General features: G+C 36.5%; 1 protein-coding gene across 1 annotated transcript in view; it reads right to left on the bottom strand.

Annotated features, from left to right (window-relative positions):
• Positions 1-248: 248 nt before the first annotated feature.
• The window catches only part of lrrc1 (leucine rich repeat containing 1), a 28958-nt gene continuing 3403 nt past the window's right edge, over positions 249-25803 (bottom strand). Inside the window, exons 2-14 of the mRNA XM_044136116.1 lie at positions 19422-19539; positions 18040-18118; positions 16386-16475; positions 11703-11759; positions 11562-11625; positions 10243-10317; positions 9446-9590; positions 8301-8419; positions 6764-6847; positions 5423-5538; positions 4182-4345; positions 3197-3336; positions 249-1571 (exon numbers count right to left, since the gene is read on the bottom strand). Of these exons, the coding sequence (XP_043992051.1) occupies positions 1413-1571; positions 3197-3336; positions 4182-4345; positions 5423-5538; positions 6764-6847; positions 8301-8419; positions 9446-9590; positions 10243-10317; positions 11562-11625; positions 11703-11759; positions 16386-16475; positions 18040-18118; positions 19422-19539 (1410 nt within the window). The 3' untranslated portion in view covers positions 249-1412. The remainder of the gene's footprint in view (positions 1572-3196; positions 3337-4181; positions 4346-5422; positions 5539-6763; positions 6848-8300; positions 8420-9445; positions 9591-10242; positions 10318-11561; positions 11626-11702; positions 11760-16385; positions 16476-18039; positions 18119-19421; positions 19540-25803) is intronic.

Below are 25803 nucleotides of genomic sequence, written 5' to 3'. Positions count from 1 at the left end.
CAGCAGAACTGGACTTGAGCCCCTCTGCTCTACATCATGCTCAGCTGGTCGGACGCAACAGGAAAAACAAAAGGATCTGGGATCTAATGCGTTGCGTCAAAACAAGACAGTTCGCTTCTCCTCACCAGCCAGTTATCTTTCGACAAGAGTCATTTTGAACCCCGTCGAGCCATTTATTTTACTATGCTCTGTCAATCTCACATCACCGTGAAGCAAAAAGCAACCTGAAGGAATACCAAACATGTGGATTTAGTGTTGCACTCATTTTTATTGATCAGTGGTTTAAAAAAAAAAAAACGTCAGCAAATCTCAAGGTTTAGAGCCAGTCTGAGATCTGTTCTGTGCAGCTTTATCGGAGAATAATTAGAAACAAAAAGAAAATTGTTGAAACTTTTTGCTCTGGCTCACTTTGTGCCATTGATTCAACAACAAAACAACAGTTTATCAAGTACCATTTAAAAAAAAAAAAAAGGAGGAAAGCAACAATAAGAAGTGCATCTGAGAAAAAAAATAGCATTTTAGAGTGATCATTATGCTTAAAAAAAACCCCTCAACCTTCCCAAAGCTCTGATAAATCATCTACACAGTACTCCTTAAAAGGAGGCAAAATTTAAAAAGTACAAATACATCTGTTTTGGCATCTATTAAAAAAAACTATGCAAAACAGTAAGGTACAGCACATTTAAATAAAACAGAATCCTTACAGCGTAACAACACTGCAAATGGCAATTTAAACTTGATGTGCAGTACTTGAATTTCAATTTGAATAATCTAATAAACATCCAAAAATAAGATCACCAGGTGGATTAAATAAGACATTAGTGTTTTGTTCATTACCTTGATTTAAGCAAAACATATAAAGATGTACCAAGTTAAAGAGAGCTGGAATCTTAAAACGATTAAGAATATACTTGCTATACACTTATTTACATCTGAGCTGCCAAAAGTATAAAAGTATCAATATTCACAAGAGATTTACAACAATTTTTAGATAAGAATGTCCTAAAACACTCCTGCTTTTGTTTGCCCCAAAATGTAGAAAGACCCAGTGTTAAAAAAAAAAACAAAACACATTTAAGAGGTTTATAGTGCAACTACCTAAAAATTCTTTTAAGATCACTTTTGAAAAAGTATTTCATCTTAAAAATATACTGTCAAAAAAGAAGCATCTCTCTGAGGAAGGCACGGCGGCCCAGGTACAGTTTTATTTTTCCACAGGACTGGAGTTGGAGGTCTTAGGCTCCTGCGTGCCATGACCAAACGAATGGGGAGGTCAAACTGAGACTTGTGGGTAAAAGAAAAGCTAGGGAAAACATAAAAATAACAAAATGCAAAAACACAGGGCTGCAAGGTTGTGCAGGACAATATGGCGAGACACAGAAGGATTTAAAAAAACACTTCTGAGGTAAAGGTCAGACAGACGTAGTGACTCCGTCTGCAGCGTTATTGACCTCGTTTTTGTTGGAGTCCAGGCCTTTGGCAGCGTTCAGGTCGTTGCGGAGGTTCTCGGCTGCTTTCTTCATGGTTTTCAGCTCGCCGGGGTGAGGAGTGGCCCTTCGTAGCAGAGTTCCCTGTGAGACGGATGCAGATTGGGTAAGTTATAATTGGAACTTTACATTTTTTAATATAGAATACTAATACATAGGAGAAATAGAGTCACTGCTTATTTTGAGCATAAAAAAATCTTAAATATATTATTTTTTTTATTGTAGCAACATAATCTGCTAAAATGCAAACGTGTAAATTGACCACGTCAACAACTAATCGTGTTGTACAAAATCACTGATTATAACTTCAGAAAATAGATTCAGGTGCAGAGGAGCAAAGTTGCACATAAAAGTTGTAGGATGGTAAATGTTTGGGGAATGTTGCTGTTGCAGAAAGAAGGAACAAATATCCAGAAAAGTATAAAAATGCTGAAATTGAGTTCTTTTAAATCAAGCCAGTTGTTCAGAGCTGCTTTTGATTAACAATAACTATAGATTTGATTCATTCTAGTCTTCATTCCAACATTTTTGGAAGGATGTGCTGGTAGGATGGAAAAACAAACTATTTTTCCTTGTACTTTGTACGACAGACGTGTCTGCTTATGGAGACATGGCTCTCTCCTCACTGTACCTTTTGGTAAGATAAACTTAGGACAAACTGTCCTATTTAAAAAGGTGGAAAAGGGAAATTACACACACAGTGATGTCTTATGTATACCTCAAAGAAACAAGAAGTTATGGATTTTAAATAAAACTTCCTCAATACTGTAATCTTCTTTAAGAATATGTTAAATTGCTTCCATTAGATGTATTTCATAGGAAGGGTTATAAATGGAAAAACCTTTGAAAGAAGGGGTTCAGTTAAAAGCTATTATTTCTGCCCAAGTCGTTTGCCCCAACCAAATAAATGTTTTCAATCTGTGTAGATTCACGTGTTTGGTCACATGTGAAAATGTCTTGGTTTTTTTTCCAAACACACAATCCAGGTGGCTAGAAAGTACTGCAAGGTAATGCTGAGTGCATTAGGTTATGCATTAGAGTGTGCTGAAAGAGCAAAAACACAGAATTCAGGCTTATCTTGGAGAAAATGAATGATTGAAACCTCCAACAAATGAGCGTTCATTCCTTAACTAGCCTCACTTTAGGAAAAAAATGAAGACTCGGTCAAGTCATGTCAGAGACTATCGTCATGTATTTCAACATCCATCACAGTGAAACACAGGAAGAAGAGCTGCTGGGCTGCATCAGGTAAGGCACATGAAAAACTGGGTTTTTGTATTTTTAAATCTGCACATTGGTTTTAACTATTAACGCAAAAGGTAATAATTTTTCATGAGTTATACTTAAAATAAATTGGCACGGTCCTAACTTTGTCAATTTCCCCATTAACTGTTTAAAGACGTTTTGCTGCACATTAATCTCAATGCTTCAGTATTTGATATTTTTTCTAAAACCTTTTCTAAAAACTAAACTTTCCATTATCCATTATAGGGGGCTTAGTGACTGTCTGCTGGACAACTGATTGTGCAGAGCAGAATATTTGTGTATTCTGTGAACGATAATCACCTATAAACAAAAGAAAGTGTACCCGTGTCAAGAATCATTATGATAAAGAAGCATCACTTTATGAATGTAATTACAGGAATAAATACATTTTTCAAGGCTCTAATTTACTGAGGTGTTTCTGTGTCTATGCGCCTTGATCTTACCGGGTCGTCGTCGTCGTCCTCACCGTCATCCAGGAAGTGAATGGAGCTGATTCTGTTCATGGCTTTGCCGTCCCAAGCCTCATCAGCCATCCCATTCACAAGGCTCTCCAGAGCTCCAAAGCGGGCCAGGTTGTCATAACCTGGAGTGGGGGTTTTTTTGTTGTCATTTTTAAGAAACAAAATATTTTTGTCTTAGTAAGGCTCTGACCGAAAGAAAATGACATCTAAAAATAGCAATAGCAAACTAAAGGAAGTTATTTCAGCAGTTGATATGCTTGTCACAATCTGCTCCCAGCTCAATAAATGAGAGCTGTCACACACCCGGCTGCTAATAAGAGAGAGACTGAAACTGCCAGATCACAGTTTCAAATCCCAGCTTAGTCAAAGGCTCACAGCAACATGGTCCCCTGCCCCCAACCGCAGCCTCACCCAGCTGACTGTGTCTCTTTAATGCTGCGCCACATAAGCAGGTTTTTGCGCAACATACTGATAAAAAAAAAAAGGGATACTTGCAAAGATCTGAAATAATATTCAAACAAGAATCGGTGAGATTTTACAGCCAGTCATTCGCATCCCAATGCCATATGGGCGAGTGTTCAATGTCAGCCAGCCAGGCACTGTTAAGCCTCTTTTGGCTGCACAGTCCATAACATTTCTGGAAAAACTCAGCCAAAGGCCTCAGGGGACAAGAGAGAGTCTGATCCATCAAAGGCTCAGCAATCCTTTAGAGGATCTTGTATTTGACAGATATCGCAGGACCAGAGCGCACAGAACCCATAATGGTTCGCCAAGCAGATAATGTGATAATATCATCAAAACTGCAGGGAGGTAAATGTTTGGGCAAGAACTGATGAGACACTTCTGAATGTAATCAAAATGAATTGTAATTTGAGTCAGGAGGTAAATTGGCATCAGAAAAATGTTTCTGCTTCTAATAACATGCATGACTTAAAACTTATTCAAGATTTTTGCAGAAATAACGTACCTGAGTCACTAGGCTGCTGAGGCAGGACAACGCAGGTGAGCACCTTCTCTCCTGAGTCAGGATCTTCATCCGTCTGAAAAGTGAGCAGCGGCTTGGACTGGTTTTCTGACAACCAAAGGGCCTTCAGATGTAGCGTGGTCAGTGACATCGGCAAGTACGGCAGGCTAAACAGAACGAAAAAGAAACCACAGAACCAACAATAATCTTCAGGTTATTGTTGCTGGCGTGATAATCAAATTAAAATCCAACAAACATTCCTAACAGAATAAAGAGGATTATGAGGAACAGGTAACATGAAAATGTTTTTCAGTAATTTAATTAAAAGCGTGAAAAATATATTATATGAATTCAAGTTGCTTCAAAGTATAAGTCCTATCAGGCTAAAATAATACATCAAGAAGAGGAAATGAACATATACGTATACAAGTCACACTGGATTATAAATAACAAAACTATAAAAAGATATTAACCCCATGTGGAGTCAGTGCTTCAAGAGCCGATATGCACAGATGTATCTATGAAATGTTGCTAGTGCAGCATTTTTGGGGCGTCACCGATCCTAAAACAGATTCATTTGCACTTATTTTGGAAGCTATGGTTCCCAAGTCTGAAATGAGAGTGAAGAAGCAAAGCATCCAAATCGCTTGGGGTCCAGGGTGAAGTTTCTACGTTCAGTGATGATTTGAGGAGACGTGTCATCTGCTTGTGTTAGTCCACCACTTCTCATCAAGTTCTAAGTCCAGAGTTGAGAAAGTTTGCCAGGAGATCTTAGAGCAACTTCAAGCACACCTTTGTTGACATGTTTTACAAAGATCAGGATTTTAGTTTCCAGGAAGAGTTGGCCTAAACTGCAAAATGGCTTCACTACCACTTCAGGAAAGCAGCACGTTGATCGTCTGACACAACAAAATAATACAGTAATTGATGCAAAAAGAGCCTGACCACATGTTGAATGTATAAACTACATAACAGAAGGAATTTCTGTCATAAAAATATTTTTTAACTGCTCTGATGCTTAAATTTTTTTAATGAATTTTGGATTTTTGTTAGCTCTAAGGCACTACTATTAAATCATATTATTACCAAATTAAAAGAAATAACCATTTGAAATATAATTTTTGAAATTAAATCTAAATAATCTAATAGTTTCACCTATTGAAATCCTGCAGGTTTTTCCTTAGTTTTAATAAGAAATGATTTTGTTGTCTGAACATGATCTCTACTTCTGCCACTAAACGTACCGGTTCCCAGAGACGTCCAGTACATGCAGCTCGGTGGCTTGCGACAGCTCTGGTGGGATCTTTTTCAGGTAGTTGTCGCGCACAGTGAAGACGTTGAGACTGCTGCAGCCTCCGATCTATACAACAACACAAGCATTCATGTCAGTCACAGCACAAACATCATGTGAAGAATGCTAACATGATCAGAAGCCTCCTCAATAAAAAACATGACAGATGCAGTGTAAATACTGTGGTGCAAGACTTATTTTTGTTGTGAAAACAGCTGGGAAAAAACACTGAAACCAGAGGAAATCTGTTAGCATGTGGGTGGTCGTGTGTCCATTGGTAATTATGAGGGAGAGGCAATTGTGTGTTAATGAGATGTGGCAGAGGGACCTAAATTTAGGAACAACTAGGGCTGGCAGCCAGGCAAAACAAAGATTTGATGGGCCGGCTGAGCTCCAGCTGTTGCATCTGTGATGCAGATGTTAAAATTATTCCAATTACTATTAGATTTATCAGCTTAACAAGGCATGAAAAGCACACAAAAAAGAAACATTTCAAAACAAGACTACAAAATTGCAAATGTTGTAAAAATATAGAAATATGTGATTTCTTAATTTCTTATATTTATTCAAGTCTAATCAATAATGAACACAATCTGTAAAACTAAGCCAACCTGAGGTAATGGTTGCACAATGACAGTGGTCTTGTTGCCTCATAACCAAACTGCTATTCTTGTGCACACACTGCAGGCTTTGCATCTTTCCCACACAGGGACATTGTATGAGCGTTAAATAAGCCTTTCAGATGAAGCTTTAAACCGAGCGTGACTTCACTTAAACAGACAAGAGGCTGGAGAAGAATGTCACACACTCTAACACAATGGAGATACTCAAGACAGAGCTGAAGCTGAATCTGCAAGTAGACACACAACAAGCAAATGTATTGTAGGAAAAAAAAAGAAAGAGCTTTAGTTTAGTTTTTAATTCAACCGCAGCAGTAACTATTGGACCGTTATGTTGACAACAGTGTAACTTTGGTGTCAAATTCATGTTTCCAGTTTGCTAAAAAGCTTCAGGTTGGTTTAAGAATTTAGGGAAAACTTTGATATAACGCTTTTTGGTGTTAATGAGCACAGTTCAAGCACTCTAAAACATGGGTGTTTTAGATGGATGTGAAAGTAGGATCTGAATTGAAAAGTTTTTAGAACAAACTTTATGATAAGACCTCTCAGGTCTTCTGGTTCTGGTCTGCTCTGCATCCCCAGAACCAAACGAGGAGAAGCAGCATTTAGCATCTATGTACAACAAATCTGGAACAAGCTGAAAACAAATTGCTAAGTGATTGCGAAAGGCATACCTGCTTAGGTAATAGTGTTAGATGGTTTCGGTCACAGTTGAGGTTGGACAGTCGCTTTAACTTCCCAATACTAGCAGGCAAAGTCTGTCAGAAAACAAAACCATAATCAGATAACATATCAACATGTTCCTCCTGAGTTTAAACCCAAAATGGTGTCTTCATTAAAACACAGAATATATGTGTGCCTTACTTGAATCTTGCAAATAAATACTTTTTTTTAAGTCTAACTTTATTGAGTTGTTTGCCTCACTGATCAGACATCAGCAAAGAACACATCAATAAGGTTTCAGTTGGATTCAGTATTATGTACCGTTACTCACACATCACTACACAAAGCAAATTGCAAATAGACTGCCCTAAAAGGCTTCAGTGGTCTGCTGTTCATCAGGGCTAAACCACATTCCCTGTATGAACTTGAATCTTTAATGCATTAGAAATTAAATTAAGTGATCTGCAAGAGCTATATGCAAACTTTAATAATACAGGGTAATAAAGCAGATATGAGTCAATAACTTATCTTATACTTAAGCCCTCGGTATTAAACAAAATAAATTAGGCCGTTATGGAGACATGATGACCTCAGCATGCCACTATGCAACAGTTCTTCAGCTAGACTTGGATCAGATCAGTCTGGTCTCTACTAGGCAGCTTGCTTTAAACTAGCTATGCCTCTAAATATGGACAAATTTAGATGAAGAACATTTTAGGCGTGGATTCACACACTTGAATGGCATGTTCACTTGGGTTTCCTACTTTGAAAAGTTGGCCAACAAATGAGCTGCTGTGTCACATCACATAAGAGAAGCAGAAGATCATGGATTACCAGTTAAAATTTGATGGATCCACCTAGAAATGTTTTTTATAGAAAATATTGGAGTTCCCCCAGCTAACATAGGTATTTATAAGGAACTAAAAAAAATTGCAGGCTCAGAACTAGAATTTCCACCCACTGAAAAAAAGTCTACTCATTCAATGACTAATTAAAGTATTATTTGCTGAATATTTTCACAAATAAATTAGGCTACTCCAATAAAAGATCAATTTATTGTAAAGTGTTTTATACATCTCTGCCAATCAGAGATGTATGAAACATCTCTGATTGGCAGAGATGTTTTATACATCTCTGCCGTACCCCATTTATGTTGTTGTGAGAACATTACTGCATTTATACTGGTTACAACATTATGCAACCTATGTACATAATTAAAGTTATTTAGAAATGTATTACATTTTATCTTACATATTGTGGAAAATATTTTATCTATTACACAGGAAGTAATGGCATTATTAGAATGAATAAATAAACATTTTTCCTCCATTTCTGACCCAGTGTTGTCATAATAAAGCAGTCTGACCAATAGGTCAGTCTAAAGTGGATTTAAATCACTAGACATGGTTGCTTGAACCATTTCCCCGATGTGTGGCATGCTTTTAGGCCTCTGCCCAGGTTGGCAATTACAAGCTGCTCTCTAATTTAAACTGTAATCAGACACTGTTGTCATTTTGAGGCACTGAAACACAATAGAGAAAGACCAACCTGTATTTGATTCTCTGTGAGTACGAGCTCTGTAAGACTTTCACAGTTGCCAATTGTTTCTGGAAGAAGTGTTAACTTGTTCAGGTCAGCTTTCAAAATGGAAAGATTCTTTAGTTTTCCTGCAGAGAGAGCAAACACATCTGGTTAAACATTTTTTTTTTTTTTTGGGCAGAGGCAAAACCATAACCTGTCAGAAATCTGAAGTCATCATAGAATATAGAAGGAAACTGTTTTTACAAACCTCTGTAAAAACTTGTACAAATGTTCCTTTTCGTTTAATATAATGTAATATGGTTTCAGTAAAGCACAAATACAACACTGTAAAATTTGAACTTTTCTGTGAAGAGGTTTACAAATGGTGCATGCACCATCAGTTAACATAGAAACACACAATTGCAAGCTTGTAAATCTCTTTAAATCGCACTGTTGAACAAAATCTTAAAATCAGGGAGAAAATGACTACTATATTGTTAAGAATTGATATTTAGTGCTGACTAATTGAAGCTTAACTTATAGCATGACTACAACACAAGGAGGCAAATTTCAATTCAGGTGGTCCGACCACTATTATTTGTTTAAGTTTAAAGGCCAGGACCTAAAGCGTGTAAATTGTAACAAATATCTGGTTTTCAAATAATTTCCTGATTAATTTAAATATATAATATAATATAATATGAAAATAACCCCCAAAAATACCATCTGAGCAAAGCCGGTAGATCCAACAGCTTACCCATAAAAATAAGGACAGATGTTCTACGTCATTCAAAACTCATACTGGTCCTGACTGCAACCCAATAAACATAAGATGGAAAATGCAACAAAGGATTACCATGACAGCTAGTCCAGTCAAACTTTAAAAAGTGCAACGGGACACTGAAGGGAGACTCCACAAAAATCTAAGGTGTTTTTCCTCTTAAACGGAACAACAGAGCGAACATCCATCTTGGCTGAGAATCTTCTTCTGACTTGGTCTATCAACACGACCCAATAAGAACTGCTACTCTAAAGGTTTTGATCAGAAGTGTAATAGAATTGATTGATGAGGAAAACGTCCACTTCAAAAATATCACCAAGTCATACAGAAATAACCATAATAGGGAGTACATTTATGGTGAAAAGAATCAATGAAGAATCTAGATGCTTACCAATGCTTTCTGGAATATATTCAAGGGAGTTTTGTGACACCAGCAAATCAGTAAGTGACACCAGTCCTCCTAGCTCTTCTGGAAGAAACTCCAGCTTGTTTTCAGATAGATCCAGACACAACAGGCTTTTAATATTGCACAGCTCCTAAAGTGTGACACAAAGGCAGGTAATTGGTGAATGTACATATAACAAAAACAAAGCCCCGATCTAACAAAAATTCATTTGTGGGGTAAATTTCTACTCTAGTGAATTTGATTGATTTTATGAAATATTTATTGTTCTGGGTTTTTTGTGACTTTCTAGTCACATAGTTGTTAACAACCTGTTGGAGTAAATTTGGTAGAACAGTCACTTCAGGAAATGCCCAGCAAAGTCGTAAAGCCTTAGAAATGTCAGTCATCTACATTTCTAAGGCATCTACCAGTATAACAGGAGTCAATGACTTTGTTTCTCATATGTTGTTCAATTCATTTCATTTTTATAAAAAAAAAACAATATTCCAGAAAAATATCTCACTATAAAGTTCTGACTTTATCCTGCAGAAATAACTTTCCTTTTCTTGCAATAACAAGATGCTTTTCTTCTTGTTTAAAAGAAATAGTGAGAAATAATAGAAGCAAAGATTCTGATTTTGGGCTGTAGTATTTTTTTTTATATTTATTTTACATAAAACACTTAATATTCTTATCGGTTACATTTCTATCTTCTTAACAGTCAGCTAGAATCTTGTAACACAATAATATTCTAAGGGACAAAGTTCTGAATTTGAGATGCAGACAAAGACTAAATGACTTACAGCAGGTATATCCGACAAGTGGTTTCCATCCAGCCACAAGTTCTTCAGGCTGATAAGGCCGCCAATTGACTCAGGCTAAAGATGAAAGAAAAGAGAAAGAGACCAAGACACAGAAGACAGAAAACAATTAGGTGGAATGAAAAAATAATCAGCATCATAATGAGTTCAGCCGCGTTACAATTTTAAATGGCCTGAGTCAAGACGCAAACACAGCAGCAGAGAAAAACAAAGATGGGACAATTAGGCAGAAGTAATACCAAATACTACAAACATTTCTATAGACTGAACAGGGAGTGATGAGAACAATAACCCAGGGCTCACACTTTTCCTTTTTCTCTGTCTCTCGCTGCCCAGATAAATCTCACTTCAAGTTCAAATACAGGAAAAGGTTGCACAACAAAGGAAGATGGTTCCTCACAGGATTGTCTGTTTGGTCATCCAAACATGTAGGACATTTTGAGGACTCAATGGGCAGGTTGCCTTGTCAACATATTTTATTTGTTGGTGAGTGATAAATGCTCAAAACCTAAACTTATTTAATTGTAACTCTATTACCTTTTACAGTATTCTTCAAAACTTAACCGCTCAACACTTTTGGTATATTTCAGACAAAAACAAAGAAAACTAATAAAAACCTTGGAATTGCAGGAGATTAATGAAACAATTAAATTGCAATCCTCTAATATGTCACCTTGTAATAGCAAAGTAGAGGATTTTTTTCCCCATCTTGCAAAGTTAATCTTCATACATGTAGGGAGGAGTGTTTTCACAATCCAGCTCAAAATAATAGTTTAAAGGAAATTTCTTCTTGACAATTTTGTCCAAACTTATTTATGATTGCTTACATTTATGTTGTGGTTACAAGAATAGATGGGACAACACTGTAAACAATCATTAATCAGCCCTATTTATTAGTCTTTGAAATGAAAACAAAAAAATCCTGATATTGCTCAGCTAAATATACATAAAAAAAAGTCTTATTCTGTCTTTGCTCTTTGTAGCCTCTGTATCCGTCACCGTCTAAAGTAAAGCCATTAACATGAGATTACAAGTTAAAACCAAGGCTTAAAACAGACAGCCTACCATCTGCACGATAAGATGGGAAATCTGTTCTCAGGGAATGCTAATCTGCCCGCATGTGACAAGAACAGGAAATAGGAGGACATTTATTTATTTATTTTTTCTAGATTTTGTTGAGGAAAAAACTAAATGTTTTTTCCATATCAAAATCTTACTTGAGAAGTAAGGTTTTGATTCTTACTTCTCAAGAATCAAAATCTCTGACAAACAAAAAAATAACAATAATTTTAAAAACTCACCAAATTGTAGAGTTCATTATTGCCTATGTCAAGTTCTTCAAGCTTGTGAAGTTGTGATAATGACCTGTGGGTGACAAATACTTTAGAAGCCGAAAACAAGGCAACAAAAACTAAAAGTACATGTATAAATTCAATACTTACTCTGGCAGGAATGTCAGAACATTTTCTCTAAGTTCTAGCGATATCAAATGAGAGAGGCTGAAATCAGAAACCGAAAGGAGGATGATGATTATATGTTTGGAAACCAAAGAGTTCATAAAAACAGCCAAAATTGACCATATGGCCTAGAAATCAGATAACATGGAACAGGAAGTACTTTTAGAGGTGTGTCAGTCTTATCGCAAACTGTAAAATTGCAGCAGAATAAACAACTGCTCCACACTTGAAATTATAATGTGAAATGTCTAACCAGATATGATAGACCAAAGTACAACTTGTTTCTGTCAACAAGTGTTCAATTAAAACCAGATTTTATAAGTCTACCTAGTTTAGTCTAGCCTGTTCACTGCAGACTAGAGACTAAATTTAGGACTGAAGTACTAGAAGTAGAGCAAGATGTTTTTGTGTTGAATGAATCTGTGAAATTTGAGAAGGTTTACACGGTACACATGTTGGTATTTTTTACACTAATGTATTAAAATATATAACACATGCTTACATATAACAAATAATTTACAAATAAAAGGAAAGGAAGGAGGCACTCTGTTCATTTGTCCGTTTACAAATGTATATATATATATATATATATATATATATTTTTTTTTTTTTTTCAGAAAAATTGATTGCTCTGGGATTTTTAAACTTGGGATATTGCTTTATATCCTACAAGCCCTCAGCTCATCCTCTCTACAACGTCCTCCCTGACATGTCTGCTGTGCTCCTTTGTCTTGATGATGCTGTGTGTTTGATGATTTTCTCTAACAAACTTGTGATCTTCACAGAACAGCTGTAAACATTATAGGCATAAAATACACACGAGTGCTTTCTACTGATTAACTAAGTAGCTTCTGATGGCAAGTGACTGAAATATTTTTTATTTGGGGTATCAGACTTTGGGGGAATACAAACGCACATCAACATTTTTTATATGTTTGCTTGTGCCCAAACAATTTTTCAAACAATGTATCATTTTCCTTCAAAACTGAGATAACGCTCTTACTTATTTATGGCTATTGCATAACATTGTAACACAATAAATATCATTTGGTGATTGTAGCATAAGCCTTCCCATTTGTGCAGAGTTCAACCAAGTAAATGTTTCTCACTAGGCTGAGCGAAGGAGAAAACCGGAATCTTGTGTTTTCTCATTGGATCCTGCAATAAACCATATAAAGTCATTCTTAAACCACAAAGAGATTATCACCTAAGCCCACATTAAATGCTATTTAATCTTGCTTCTTCTTAATGACTATTTGTATTATTTCTGACTACAGCAAATCACTAAGCTACCAAACAGATTTCTCGTCAGTGAAAAAAAAAATAAAAAACTTCCATCCCAGAGATAAACTACTGCTGGCTTCTAACCCCTCGTTCATTTATCTTATCTATTCTGAAAACCTGTAGCCTTTTACGCCAACTGGGTTCTGCTTTTCATTACCGTCTCCCTTGACACAGAGCAGACATTCCAGCCAATGTGTTATAAAAGAGAAATACAGCACGTGTTTAGGGAATAGGCTGTACTACAGGGCAAAGGAAGGAGATACTCTGAACACTGTTGCAACATGTTGTTTCTATCATTAATTACAAGCCACAACATTAATTTACCTTAAAGTAATTTTGGATGTGTAGGTAAGTGACTCTGAATGAGGGTTCCCAAAACAAATACACAAATGAAACTCTCAAAGTTGCAACGCTTAATCCAAAAAGGACTAAATCCCTACCTAGTTTGGTGAAACTATTTTTAGAGTTGGGTTTATGTCCCTGTTTTAAGCGACTGAATGTGATGCTGAGCGCAACTCAAAATAAAAGGATGACGGTATTAACAGCTCTCTCATTTTCATCCCGTACCCATCCATAATCCCTGAACATATGGAGTTATTCAAGCCAGAACCTAAATAGGAAACAAAGATATTTCATCTGGGTGACGAGTGGGAAGTAGATACACCAGGGCTGTGAAAACTAACATTTGGGAAAATCCTTTTCACTGGTCATAAATATGAATGTAATGTTAATTGATTATTTCCTAGATAAAACAAATTACTCAATACTGGCTTCTTAAAAATAAATAAAAATAAGCCAGAATATTGAACAGCTCTTAGAATTAAATGGATTCATAAGATTTTCCTCCCTTCAAAGTAAAGTAAATATCTAGAAAGCCCATGCTTTCTGAATCTATAAACAAATTTTGTCTTGTTGGGCTAGAAAGTTGGCCATTTCTCATCAGTACTTGTAGCTCATTTATATTGGTTGGTTCCTTGTTGTAGGGTTTCTAAAGCACTGTATGGATGATTCTTTGACTCACTTTAGAGATTACTAAGGAACATGAGATTTTGACTGAAGAACTACTTAATTGAGGTTGGGTGGAAAAGGCAGCCAAAGTCCAAGAACTTATTCTAGTCGGCTGCCTTAAATACCTACTTTACCCAAAGAACCTACAAAACCGTACAATTATTTACCTTTTTGTTACACAAAACATGTTCACACCATTGATTATCAGCTTCATTATTCCAAAACAACAACAGCTTTCTAGTGCTAGTAGAATTTCCAATTTTCCTTCAACTATACCTAAAGCTATGCCCTGAAGTAGACAAAGAAGTCTAATGTCAGCAAAGGAACTAGACATGAAAGATAACGAGACAAAGACACAAAAACGACAAGCTGTCCTCTGCAATGAAAGGAAGCTGGTCAGGATGTTATGGAGCAACACAGGAATCACTGTGGCTCCAGTCCATCATAAACTGGAAAATACTGAAACACTAGTGTTACTGTGCAGAGTTTAGCATAGACACCTTCAAGCTTCACTGAGATTTGCAGCTGCCCCTGAAGCCAAACTAAATTACCATTGGGACACGTTTTGCAGTCAGATGACACAAAGATGGAGATATCTGTCAATAACTACCTCTGAAGGACAAAAGGCAAGTCTTTAAAAGCTAAGGACACTGTATCAACTGTAAAGAATCATAGGTTGGGGTTTTTATTGACAGTGGTGTTAATGCATTGCACAAAGTCTGTGACCACTAATGTAAAGTTAGATGGTTGAAACCTGAATACAATTGGGTGTTCCAATAGGACAATTGTCAAAAACACATCTGAATGGGATTTGAACATGATGCTCCAAAAACAACCACAAAAACTGACCTCTCCCTCTTTCAATAAGAAGAATGGTCAAATATGCAGCCAGAATTAAGCCAGAAGCTTATTGATTTCTACCAACAGTGTGAGATTTCTTACTATAGGACTTCAAAAGCAATATAAATAAGAGTGTGGGTATATCTTTGAATCTACGTAAATATTTTGACCTTACTTATCGTCACAAGAAAAAAGTTAAATCTGTTTATCCGTGTTCAATTCAACACAAGCCCACAAATTTTGATATTTGATTCAGCAACAAAACATGTATAGTTTTTTTATATTTATGACAGGCCTTAGTCCCAACCTGATGACCCTTGCCGCATGTCTTGCCCCTCTCTCATTACCCACTTTCAAATAAAGGCCACTAGAGACAATGAAAACCTTTAAAAATAAATTAATTAATTAAAGATAAGCATGCCATATGCTGACCCCAAACCAGCACTATACATTTTCTCATTAACTGCATCTCTGTAAATCCTTCCCCTGTAAGGTTCAAATCCAGTTTATCCTTGCATTCCAGATCTTTTTAAAAAAACATTCCCTGTAGCCCCTTCATCCAAAAACACATAGCTTTGATATTAAATTCACTTACAGCTAAACTCCACAATAAAGAAGAGCTTACAAGAGGCAGAATATTGGCAGACGTGTCATTCACTACGGTACTCAGGACCAACTAAGAACCAAGACAATGCAGCCCAGAAACAGTGACTAATGTATCTGGAAGCAGCAATGTGGTTGTTTGGGGAAGAAAACAAGACAATGAAAGAGAGCAGTCCTGCTGTGTCTGTTCCTGTTCCTGACAGCATTTGCTGCTTACATTTCAGTAGCTGGGCGTTCAGTTGTGATCTGAAAGGAACATAGTTATGATTTTCTGAAAAAAAAACAAAAAAACAAGAATGTGTGGGAGGTTTAAAGTCCAGTGGATTTACCTCCGAAGGACAAAAGAAAACAACAGAAACAACTGTATGCAAGCTTGTTTCACAGCCCACATGAGTTATTCACAAAAAGAAAGGCTGCTACATTTTAAAGCAAGTAATGTTCCTTATTTTTGGCTTTTTGGACTGCAAAGCCTTATTTGAAGGGCACAGCCTAAATGGGTGATGTTAAGTTTTCAGCAAACTTTGTTAATTAAGCATGGACATTAGGGATGGGTGATATGGACTTAAGGTTTTGTCACAATATTTTTTGCTACTATTGTGATATCAATAAAAGTGACAAAAATAACTATTTATTATTATAGAAAATTCTTATTCAGGACACCAGTCACATGAAGTGTGATTTGCATCACTAAACTGGACACAGTAACTACATTTAATCATATTTTCACATTCATCTATTCTTGCTTATACTCTTCTGAATAAACAGTGGAGTAACAAGGTAAAAATAACAATCCCAACAATGCAGACAGTTTTAGGGGTTTTTAAATATCATTAATTGGAATTTATTGGGACAACAATAAATAAAAATCTTATCGTTAGGTGATACAATATGATAAATGTCAACTTCTAATGCACATAAAGTCCAAATCCTTACCTTCCAATGTTTTCTGGGAGAGCCTGCAATGAGATATCATTGATAGAGAGGGTCGTTAAGTTTTGAAGCTGTGCAAAGCTTTCAGGTAACCTGGGAAAAAAAGAGAGCCAGAAAGCACAATTTGAGAATCCAAATACATTTGCAGATCAGATGATTAGTGTCCAGAATGTTTTAATGATTTCTCCTGTTCTTGGGGTGTAAAAATGACAGGATACACAGGTTTTGGTTAGGAACGTCTAGTAAATTTTATAATTTCACTTCTTCAGTAAGGATACTTTTACTAACAACCACAACTTTTAGGAGCAACCACTACCATTTTGCTTATTACGCTACAATTTCAAGCATTTTAGATTCATTATTTCTGTCTTATTATTGGGGTGATACATTATTCAAAACTAATTGCGCTTGGCATTCTATTGGCCTCCTATTAAAAACACAATTTCCTTGCAACATTTGGGCCAAAAACATAATTCAGACTTCCAAATTATACACAACAGGGCTGGTCATTTGTCCTTTTTGTATTTTTCTGACTTTTGTACATGAAAAACAGAGCTGTCTGTCACATCAACCATACAATAATTTGTACCTGCTTTGACTATATATGAATTACAGAAATCTGCTAACATTTGCTCATATAAGAAAATGTGAGCATGTGACCCCCAAAAAATAATATCTAACAGGAGACTAAATCTGAGAATTTATATGTGAATTTATTTTCATAATACATCAAAATGATAAACAAACAAGAGAAATAAATTGACACATAATGGCTAAGTACATTAGGTACTAAATGATTTGTTTAAAAGGATTCACTGGGCATAGAAAGAAACAAACTGGCAACATGTGGGCATGAAATGAGGTGCTAAATGGTGAGTGACTGAACTCAAGCTCAAAATCAGATAAGGTTTATAGATCAGTCTTTTATCAGGGCATGATTTCTAAAATCCTAAAAGCTTGCTTTTTATAAACATTGTTACACAATCTAAGTAAGAAAATAATTTAAATACGATACATTTTTTTTTACCCATTTTGCATTGGATTCAAAACATTCAATTGATGGAGAATCAATCAAAATGAGAATCAGCTGATCAGACCCCAAGGAAAAACTGAAATTAAAGGTAACAGTTAGGAAAAGTCTATTATGCTCTTGTAATGAATTCCTTTCTACCCACTGCACCTTTTTCTTATCTAAGACTGATGAACAATATTGCTTCACATCCCAATGGACCCAGAGACGAACCACAGCGAAATAAGAGCTGGAAAACAAGTGATGCACAAGTGGAAAATTGGGTTCCTATTGTGGAAAAAGGGCTGATGGGGTTAAATGTGTAAACTATTGAATTGCAAAGACTTTTGCTTCCAACCACTGCAGCTTCCTAATCATCACACTGTCAAAGGCGTGTGGCGCTGCTCATGCTGAGGTGTTAATTAGACCGGATTTCAACAAAAAAAAAAAAAAAAAAAAAAAAAGGAGAAGCAAAATGTTAGACACATAAATGTTTCTAACGGTGAACAGAACAGCAAAGGAAGTTGAAATTCTATGAACAATGCAAAATGCTTTTCTGCAGGGAAATTTAAGCAAACATCTACAGTATTGTTAAATTAACTGAGCCCTAAAATTAATTTGGATAACAGATAACATCTGTTAAGTTACCTTAATAATGGATTTCCACTAAAATCTGCCACTTGCAGGTATTTGCAGTTTGAAATGTTCTCTGGAAGTTCTACAATATCTGAATAAAGGAAAAAGCAAATCTTTGTTAATAAGACATGTAGGATACAGAAGTAATGAGACATTACAAAACTGTTTTCATAAAGGTGATGTGTGAAATTTACAAAAGAAGAAAAAGATTTATAAATAATTCAAAGCAAATTCAGTTTAAAATAAACTAAAATCATACATCCTGTGTGAGATACATGGGAGATGAAACATTTAAATGCATTTGTGTTGACAGTGAACTACAGTCAGGTCAGCAGTGTGAGCACACTCACATTCACTTATTTGCAAATCCATATTAACGTTCCGGAAAATTTTGTTCAATAAAAAAACATCTTCCGCCCCTTTTTTTTTACTTGTAAAGCAGCAGAGCACAAATAAGAGCTGCCTAGAATCGACACAAACAGGTGAGGCTGCTGCTAAAACTTGATTTATGAAGGAAAAATACTCAAGGGAGCAGAAGAAAATGTTTTGCCTGCACCATAACAGATCCGAAATATCCCTAATGAGAAAGGAACGATCATCGCAGTTCATTAATTATTTTTAACTTTTCTGTAGATGAGTAGAGTTCTCCCTCTTTTATTCAGAATATGAAATGTAGATTTATTTTTAAAAGTCCCAAAAATGTACTTTTTTTTTTGACAAAAAGACATTCAACAATAACTATTCACTTTTGTCTCCCGGGTTCTGTTTGTTCTCTAAAAAACCTCTGAGACCTTTTGAGAACATTTTCATTTACATTGAGATTGAATTACACACACAAGAAATCTTTTTAGTTATGCAACATACAATTGATGGCAATGAATCTCAGAATAAAGAGATAAAACCAAGGAGACTTCTTAGCGTTCCATTTGTAACAGAATGACATATGAAACCTTTTCCTTCTTCCTCATTATCTAATAATTGGTATTGATCCATGCAACAAAATTTTGTTAAAGTACACTAGGTTTTGAAGCTGAAACAGGTAAAAATGGGAAAAGATCATTCTTTTGCAAGATACAGGATTTCTGACAGGACATTCAAAAGCCTACTGTAAATCATCACAACTTAGAATTTAGTTTCCCTTCTGAATGTATTTCTTCTTGCAGAGCTTCTTGCTAATGGAAACCATTCTGTGTTTTTATGTTCTCTGGTTACATCAGCTTCACAAATGAGGAGTGAACCTGTCAACGTTAATTTATTTGCTGAATTCTGCGCTGTTGCTCAATGCAGGATGCTCAGGCTGTTAGGAATAAAAATGTTCCTATAAAGCACAGAGATGTTGTTGCATCTCTCTTCTGGCTCACTTCGGTGTTGCACAGTTGGTTTGTTTGTTTTACCGTTACGAGAAAGATCCAGTTCGACTAGTTCCATAAGGTTGCCGATCTCTGGCGGAAGTCTTGCGATCTCGTTGTCGCTCACAGTAAGTTTTCGAAGTTTCAACAGTTGGAAAAGTGGCTGGAAAAACAAACGACATACAATCAGTGAAACCTTTTATAAGACAGCACATTTTAAACCACACACAAAAAAATACTGTGGATATCCTGAACAAAGTTTAAAGATCAACTATTATGGGTTATTATTTTGCACAACTGCTTGATAAATTAACATTACATTTCAGTATCTGTTGACACTTTGAGAGATACTAAAATACTTCCTACTACATATAATATGTGGGTGAGTTTATCAGAGGAAAAACTGCAGAAGCTTAATATTGTGCTGCGTCACTTTGCAACCTACAACAGCAAAAGATCAAATCAGTGATGGTCAAACATATTTAGCTGCATCAGACTCTCTTTGCTGTCACACCAGAAAGCAATACAACACATCCATAGTGGTAAAATTAAAGATACGTTTTCCTACTCGGTACTGGAGTATAAATCTGCTTCATTTCATGATTTTTTATTAATGAAAGAAAATGCAAGCAGGCATATAGAGAAAGCATGTACGGTGATTAGAATATTGTGGTATTTTGCAACCTCTTTATTGCAAACATATTTTTATGTTTGCAATAAACATAAAAGTACTTATGAAAGACAATGACTTTCATAATTTTCCCACTAAATTAAGACTAAGAACAAGAAGCAAATGAGAAATTATGAACACAGAGCAAGAGATCCAAATCAGCAAATCTGCCTTTAACTGACTTTGATCGATAATCTGCAGGTCAATCACTCAGATGTCAGGTTTGTGTCCATTTATTAATGGTATAAATCTAAGAAACCCCACTATTTTTTATTTTTGTGCTACAATTCTAATGGAAGAGAGAAAAAAAATCGAAATTTGATCAAATCCGAGCAGACACCTCTAATAAACCAGTATTTGCAATAAAATGCCTCATCAGTGCATCTCCATCTTTGGGATTTCGCATCACGATGGCTTTATCCTGTCGCTCGCATCAGATGCTACAAAAAATTTTATTCTGTGGCTTTTGAGTCTCCAGTTCAGTTTTAATCCGTCTGAATAATTGAAGCAAAACTGACTAATGAAACCCACATTTTAATTTACGCACATTTCCATTTGATAAAGCGAAGAAATCCAATGGCATCTTTCACCGATCCATGCTGAAAAAATACACATCCAAATTTAAAAAGGACGAAATGAGTTTAAAAAGTTGATGTCCTGACAAGAACAGACAGAAACTCGCCTGCATAGCTGTGCAGCAGTTCGGTAACAACACTGTATTGCTTCAGGTTGTCTTAATATATTGGCAGGAAATAGAGGTCCCCTTGGGGCTTTGCATTTTCTTTGCTTCGCAGGTACCAACAGCCATAAGGACTTATCTATGAAGCCTTTTGCTAAACTTTGCACGATATATTCATTATTAAATCAATCTCTTAGTTTGTTACACATTCTATGCTATATTTAACTGCAAATCTTTATTTCTTAAGAGAGTTTAGAGATGTCTACTCCTTCGCTCCATGCACAAACTTGTTCTACTAATATTTTATGGGGCTGAGAGAGGAGGAGTAAAGGTTTTAAAACCTTTAAATATGTGGAGGTCAACAGTTCTGGGATGTTACATTTTAAGGAGGAAACTAGACTGTTCCTCTTTTGGTTCCCTATTATCAGACTGACATACAGTTACACTTTCAGACTTAAATTTATTTTTTGTATATATATGGTTACTGGCATCAAGGTAGACTGAGATTTTAAAAAGTTGCGGATTAAAGAACTGCAACAATTTCTGTTGTTCCAGTTTTTAATGAGATACCAGAGCAAGTGCTAGAATGACTAGGGGGTTTCTCCAGTCGTTTGGAGACAAATGCTGCTCTTACTCCACAAGTTGCTCCATGCTAAAAAAAGAATCACTCCATTATTTTTAACCAACAAAATTTAGGAAATATTTTCTAGTTGAGCCATGGAGAGAATCCTGAATAACATAAGAAAGGATAAAAGTTACAATGGGTAAGCTGCAAGTGATATGTCTGTTAAGGCAGGCTCTACCACAGCAGATAGCGTGACTAATTTACAAGCTAATATCAAGTTGTTTGGCATTTGTTTATCAAAATGGCAAAAATGAATAATATTCTGCAAAGTAAGCAGTTGAAAACCAGTACTAAAGTCTGTCCATCCATCCATCCATTTTCTTCAGCTCTATCTGGGGTCGGGTTACAGGGGTAGCAGCTTCAGAAGGGAGGCCCAGACTTCCCTCTCCCCAGCCACTTGTTCCAGCTCTTCAGGGGGAATCCCAAGGCGTTCCCAGGCCAGCCGAGAGACATAGTCCCTCCAGCGTGTCCTGGGTCTTCCCCGGGTCCTCCTCCTGGTGGGACGTGTCCGGAACGCCTCACCAGGGAGGCGTCCAGGGGGCAAAGCTCATGACCATAGATGAGGGTGGGAACGTAGATCGACCGGTAAATCGAGAGCTTTGCTTTTTAATTTAGCTCTCTCTTCACCACGACAGACTGGTACAGCCGTTTCACGGCAGACGCTGCGCCAATCCACCTGTCAATCTCCCACTCCCTTCTTCCCTCAATCGTGAACAAGATCCTGAGATACCTGAACTCCTCCACTTGGGGCAGGACACACCTCCCTCCCCCCCTGATACGGAGAAGGCACTCTACCCTTTTCCGGCTCAGGGGTTACTAAAATGTATATTCTTTATGTTTGCATACGTCCATATATTAAAAGAACAATGGATGTGAACATTATTGTAATTGCAAAAATCAAGTGATTCTAGCAACGGGAGGAATAATTGTTGCTTTTTTGTTCCAAATAAAAGTCCTAAGATAATTTTAGAATTGTATCATAGTGGTAGTTTTTCCCCAAGGTTTTCACACATAGAGAATCTTATAACAACCAATTTCTGATCTTCAGTATGAATTTAATTAAATGTAATCATTGCTCCAACTGCTTAATTTTTAAACTTAGTGTAAACCCTGGACTGGATTAATTGAATATACAATTTGTGAAGCTTTAATTTTTAGAAAATACAATGCACTACTTGGATTTTCCAGAGTCCAGGACCAACCACCATGTTTCACAGCTTGCATTTATTTTGAATTTGAACTCAGGTCAATTTCCCAAAAGAATGATGGAAAAAGACAAATGTTCTTCAGTGATTTCTAATTTATTTTCAAGAAACAAAGAGAAAAAAAATCGATTTTTAAGCCATATTGCCCATCGCTATGTCAATCAGGTCTGAATAACATCTGCAACTGGTTTTTCTTGTAATAACTGAACGATATTCAGATACAGAAATAATGTGTGCAAAATAGACAAAGCCAGAGTCCAAAAGTCAAATTTCACCCTGGTACACATTCCAGCATCTTAAGACAGTTTGAAAATCCCCTAATCCATCATTTCATCCTGCAAACAAACTTGTATGCCATGTTTGATTAGCATTTAGGTTCCAATTATTATTTTCACTTTCAGGTCTATTTAAAACCGGTTTAATAACCACAAGGGAAGTGCTTAAGTTGGTCTCTTGTTCTTGAAAACCTTTCCTTTCCACTGAGAGAGATCAGACCAAATGAAACCAAAACCAGAAACTACAGAAAGAAGTCAGCTTCAGAAAAAGAAACAGCATCTTTTTCTCTATAATGGTGAAACCAATAATCGAAACAACAAAGAGGTGAGCTTGATTGGTGTCGCTGGTCTTATCAGCTGCTGGCTTCAAAACAGCGCCGGTCTTTGCGATTTCAACTTGGAGGCCAGACTGCAAACCTGTTCTTCCCGTTAAGTGTCATCAACACCCCGCCCCAAAACAACCACCATGAAAGACAAAGAAAAACAAAAACTGGTCCGGTCAAGAAAACAGCTATTTTTGAAATCTACAGTGTCTGAATCACCAGTTTCACTCGCATGCGCGTTTCTGGGGAGCATGAGCAGCAGACAAAATTCAATAAACACTGGGCCGTTTTTTTCTTTTGGTGACTAAAAATCTAAGTTCAAGCCACAACACCAAAGGCAAATGTTCAAAGTAAGAGATCTCATAGTTTGATATCTTGTCAATTAAATACGCATTTCACTGTAACATTACACAGCTTCGGAGCGCACTCGGTATCAGATATCGCAGCACATGCTCAAGTTAAAACGGTCCCAGGAATTGGTCAGACTCTTGACAACTGCACCACCTTTACAGCACTTTTTCCAGTAACCACATGAGAGTTAGGCTGTCAGTTTGACCACCAGCATTCGGCCTTGGCAGTCGCAGCAGCTCTTCCTTTACCACTTCATACAGGTCATAAACCCTGCAGCTTCCTGTTGAAAAACCCAATGTTGTTCTACTCTAATCTCCCCATCCCTGTGTGCAAACATTCAAAAGGCTTCAAATGTAGATGCACCAGCTGACTTCACAATGCTCTGCAGTAGCCAGATATCTACATGCACTGAATAAAAAGACACAAGCCTTTTTTCCTTGCTGTCTGACAGCGAAGATTACCAAAACTATTTCTGTTTGTCAAGATACTGTAGACCTCCACTGGTCTGGTTCACTTTGGATCCCAGATGTCTGAAGATATCCTATTTATCTGCACAATCAGTTATATGCAACCAGGCGGATTAGAGTTTCAAATGCACTCTGAGATAAATACCTCCATTTTGGAGGCATGTCTTGTAGTCTGATGAAACTTAAACGTAAATGTTTGGCTATGTCACTTAGACAAAAAATGGTGGAAGTTTGCAACAATAAGAACATCAATGCACCTGTGAAGTGTAATGGTAGCAGTATTATATTGCTGAAGTGTTGTGCTTCAGGAGGAACTGATGCACTTTACAAATTAGCAGGTCAGACCAAAAATAAAACCACAAACTGGTGTCAGCCACCAAAAGTCTGATTGATACAGTTCTGGGATGAACGCTTAATTTTAACATTTCATTTGCATTAGCAGTCTTGATGTCAATAATATATTTGATCTAACAGAGGAATCATTACCTACAAGTTACATGTGATACTTCACATGTAACTTATAGAGTGTTGTCAGTCATGATGACACCAAAAAAATTAAATCAGGAGTCAGTAATTAAATTATTCTACAATAATATTTCATATTGCATGATTAATCCCTATGAAGAATTCATCCAAGCCAACATATTTGAATTTTTGTCCAAATTCACCACCACTTGGACTCTCACTGTGCAGGTTAAACACAAACGGAAACAGACAAAGCAGCGTACCGAACCAACCTGTGGAAACTAGCCATAAAAGTCTAAATTCTTCTTACATTTAACCAAAATCACTAAAAATTGTGGCTTTTGGGGTAGAAAAATGCATCAAGAAACTACTGATCACTTTATTTTACCGTTTTAACATTTGAAGCATTGAAAGCTTTGCAGCTGAGATCATAACCCTGTCTTACAGCTTCATCTTAGCTGGGAAAGGTGGAAACTGCATTCATTTTTAAACTGGCAAGAGCCTCTCAGCAACCAACGAGTCTCGAATGTCTCCCTTTTCATTTAAAGTGCTGTTTACAAACCCATAGAAGCACACCGTTCACATTCTACAAGAATAACTTTAGAGAAACAAGTTAATGTTTGCCAAGCTGCTGAACTTCCTCAATACACGTATTGAATAAAAGAATTTACAAAAGAAGACCAATTGGACATTATAAACCCATTGGTCTATCTCCTCAATCTGCTCTTTTCAAAACTATTGAAGCTATTCGCTCCAGTTGAGCTTGTCTTGTCTTGTTTTATAGCAAACACGCCTTTCTTCTTTACACCTGCATGTTTTTATCTGTCGGCTGGTGCGAATGATCGACTGGGAACATGTTGTCATGCCCTGGTTCCCTTGCATCACTGCTGATACAATGATTAAGTTAGTGGCATGTCCAGTAAAAGACCTCTGAGTAAATCTTAGTGAAGGAGCAGAGTGAGCCCTGAGGTTCATCTCCAGGGGTTTGGTCAACAAGCACTTCAGACTCAATTTACATTCCAAGGAGCACAATAAAATCTTATCTTCTTGACATGGAAATAATCCAGCTCCATTATCTGAAGATACTTTGAATATTTGAAAACTGAGTCCCAACGTGACTAAACTGTTTCGCAGTCATGTGAGTCCTGTCGCAATGAGAGTGTACCTGCTAAATACAAACTTTCAAGCAGAAATGGGGAAAAACTGTTTCCCTCTACCAAGCATCTTGTCCTATTCTTCCCTGTGTGTTGGCTAATACAAACTTTAACTATTCACCTCCTCATTTTACTAAGATTTCAATAGAAAACCAACACAACACAATCAACAGCTTGATCGAGACAGTGAAAACCAAACACATAATGCAGTCC

The sequence above is a fragment of the Gambusia affinis genome, linkage group LG13 (genome assembly GCF_019740435.1).
Source record: "Gambusia affinis linkage group LG13, SWU_Gaff_1.0, whole genome shotgun sequence".
NCBI classification, from domain to species: Eukaryota; Metazoa; Chordata; class Actinopteri; order Cyprinodontiformes; family Poeciliidae; genus Gambusia; species Gambusia affinis.
This window is presented reverse-complemented; position numbering and strand designations above follow the sequence as displayed.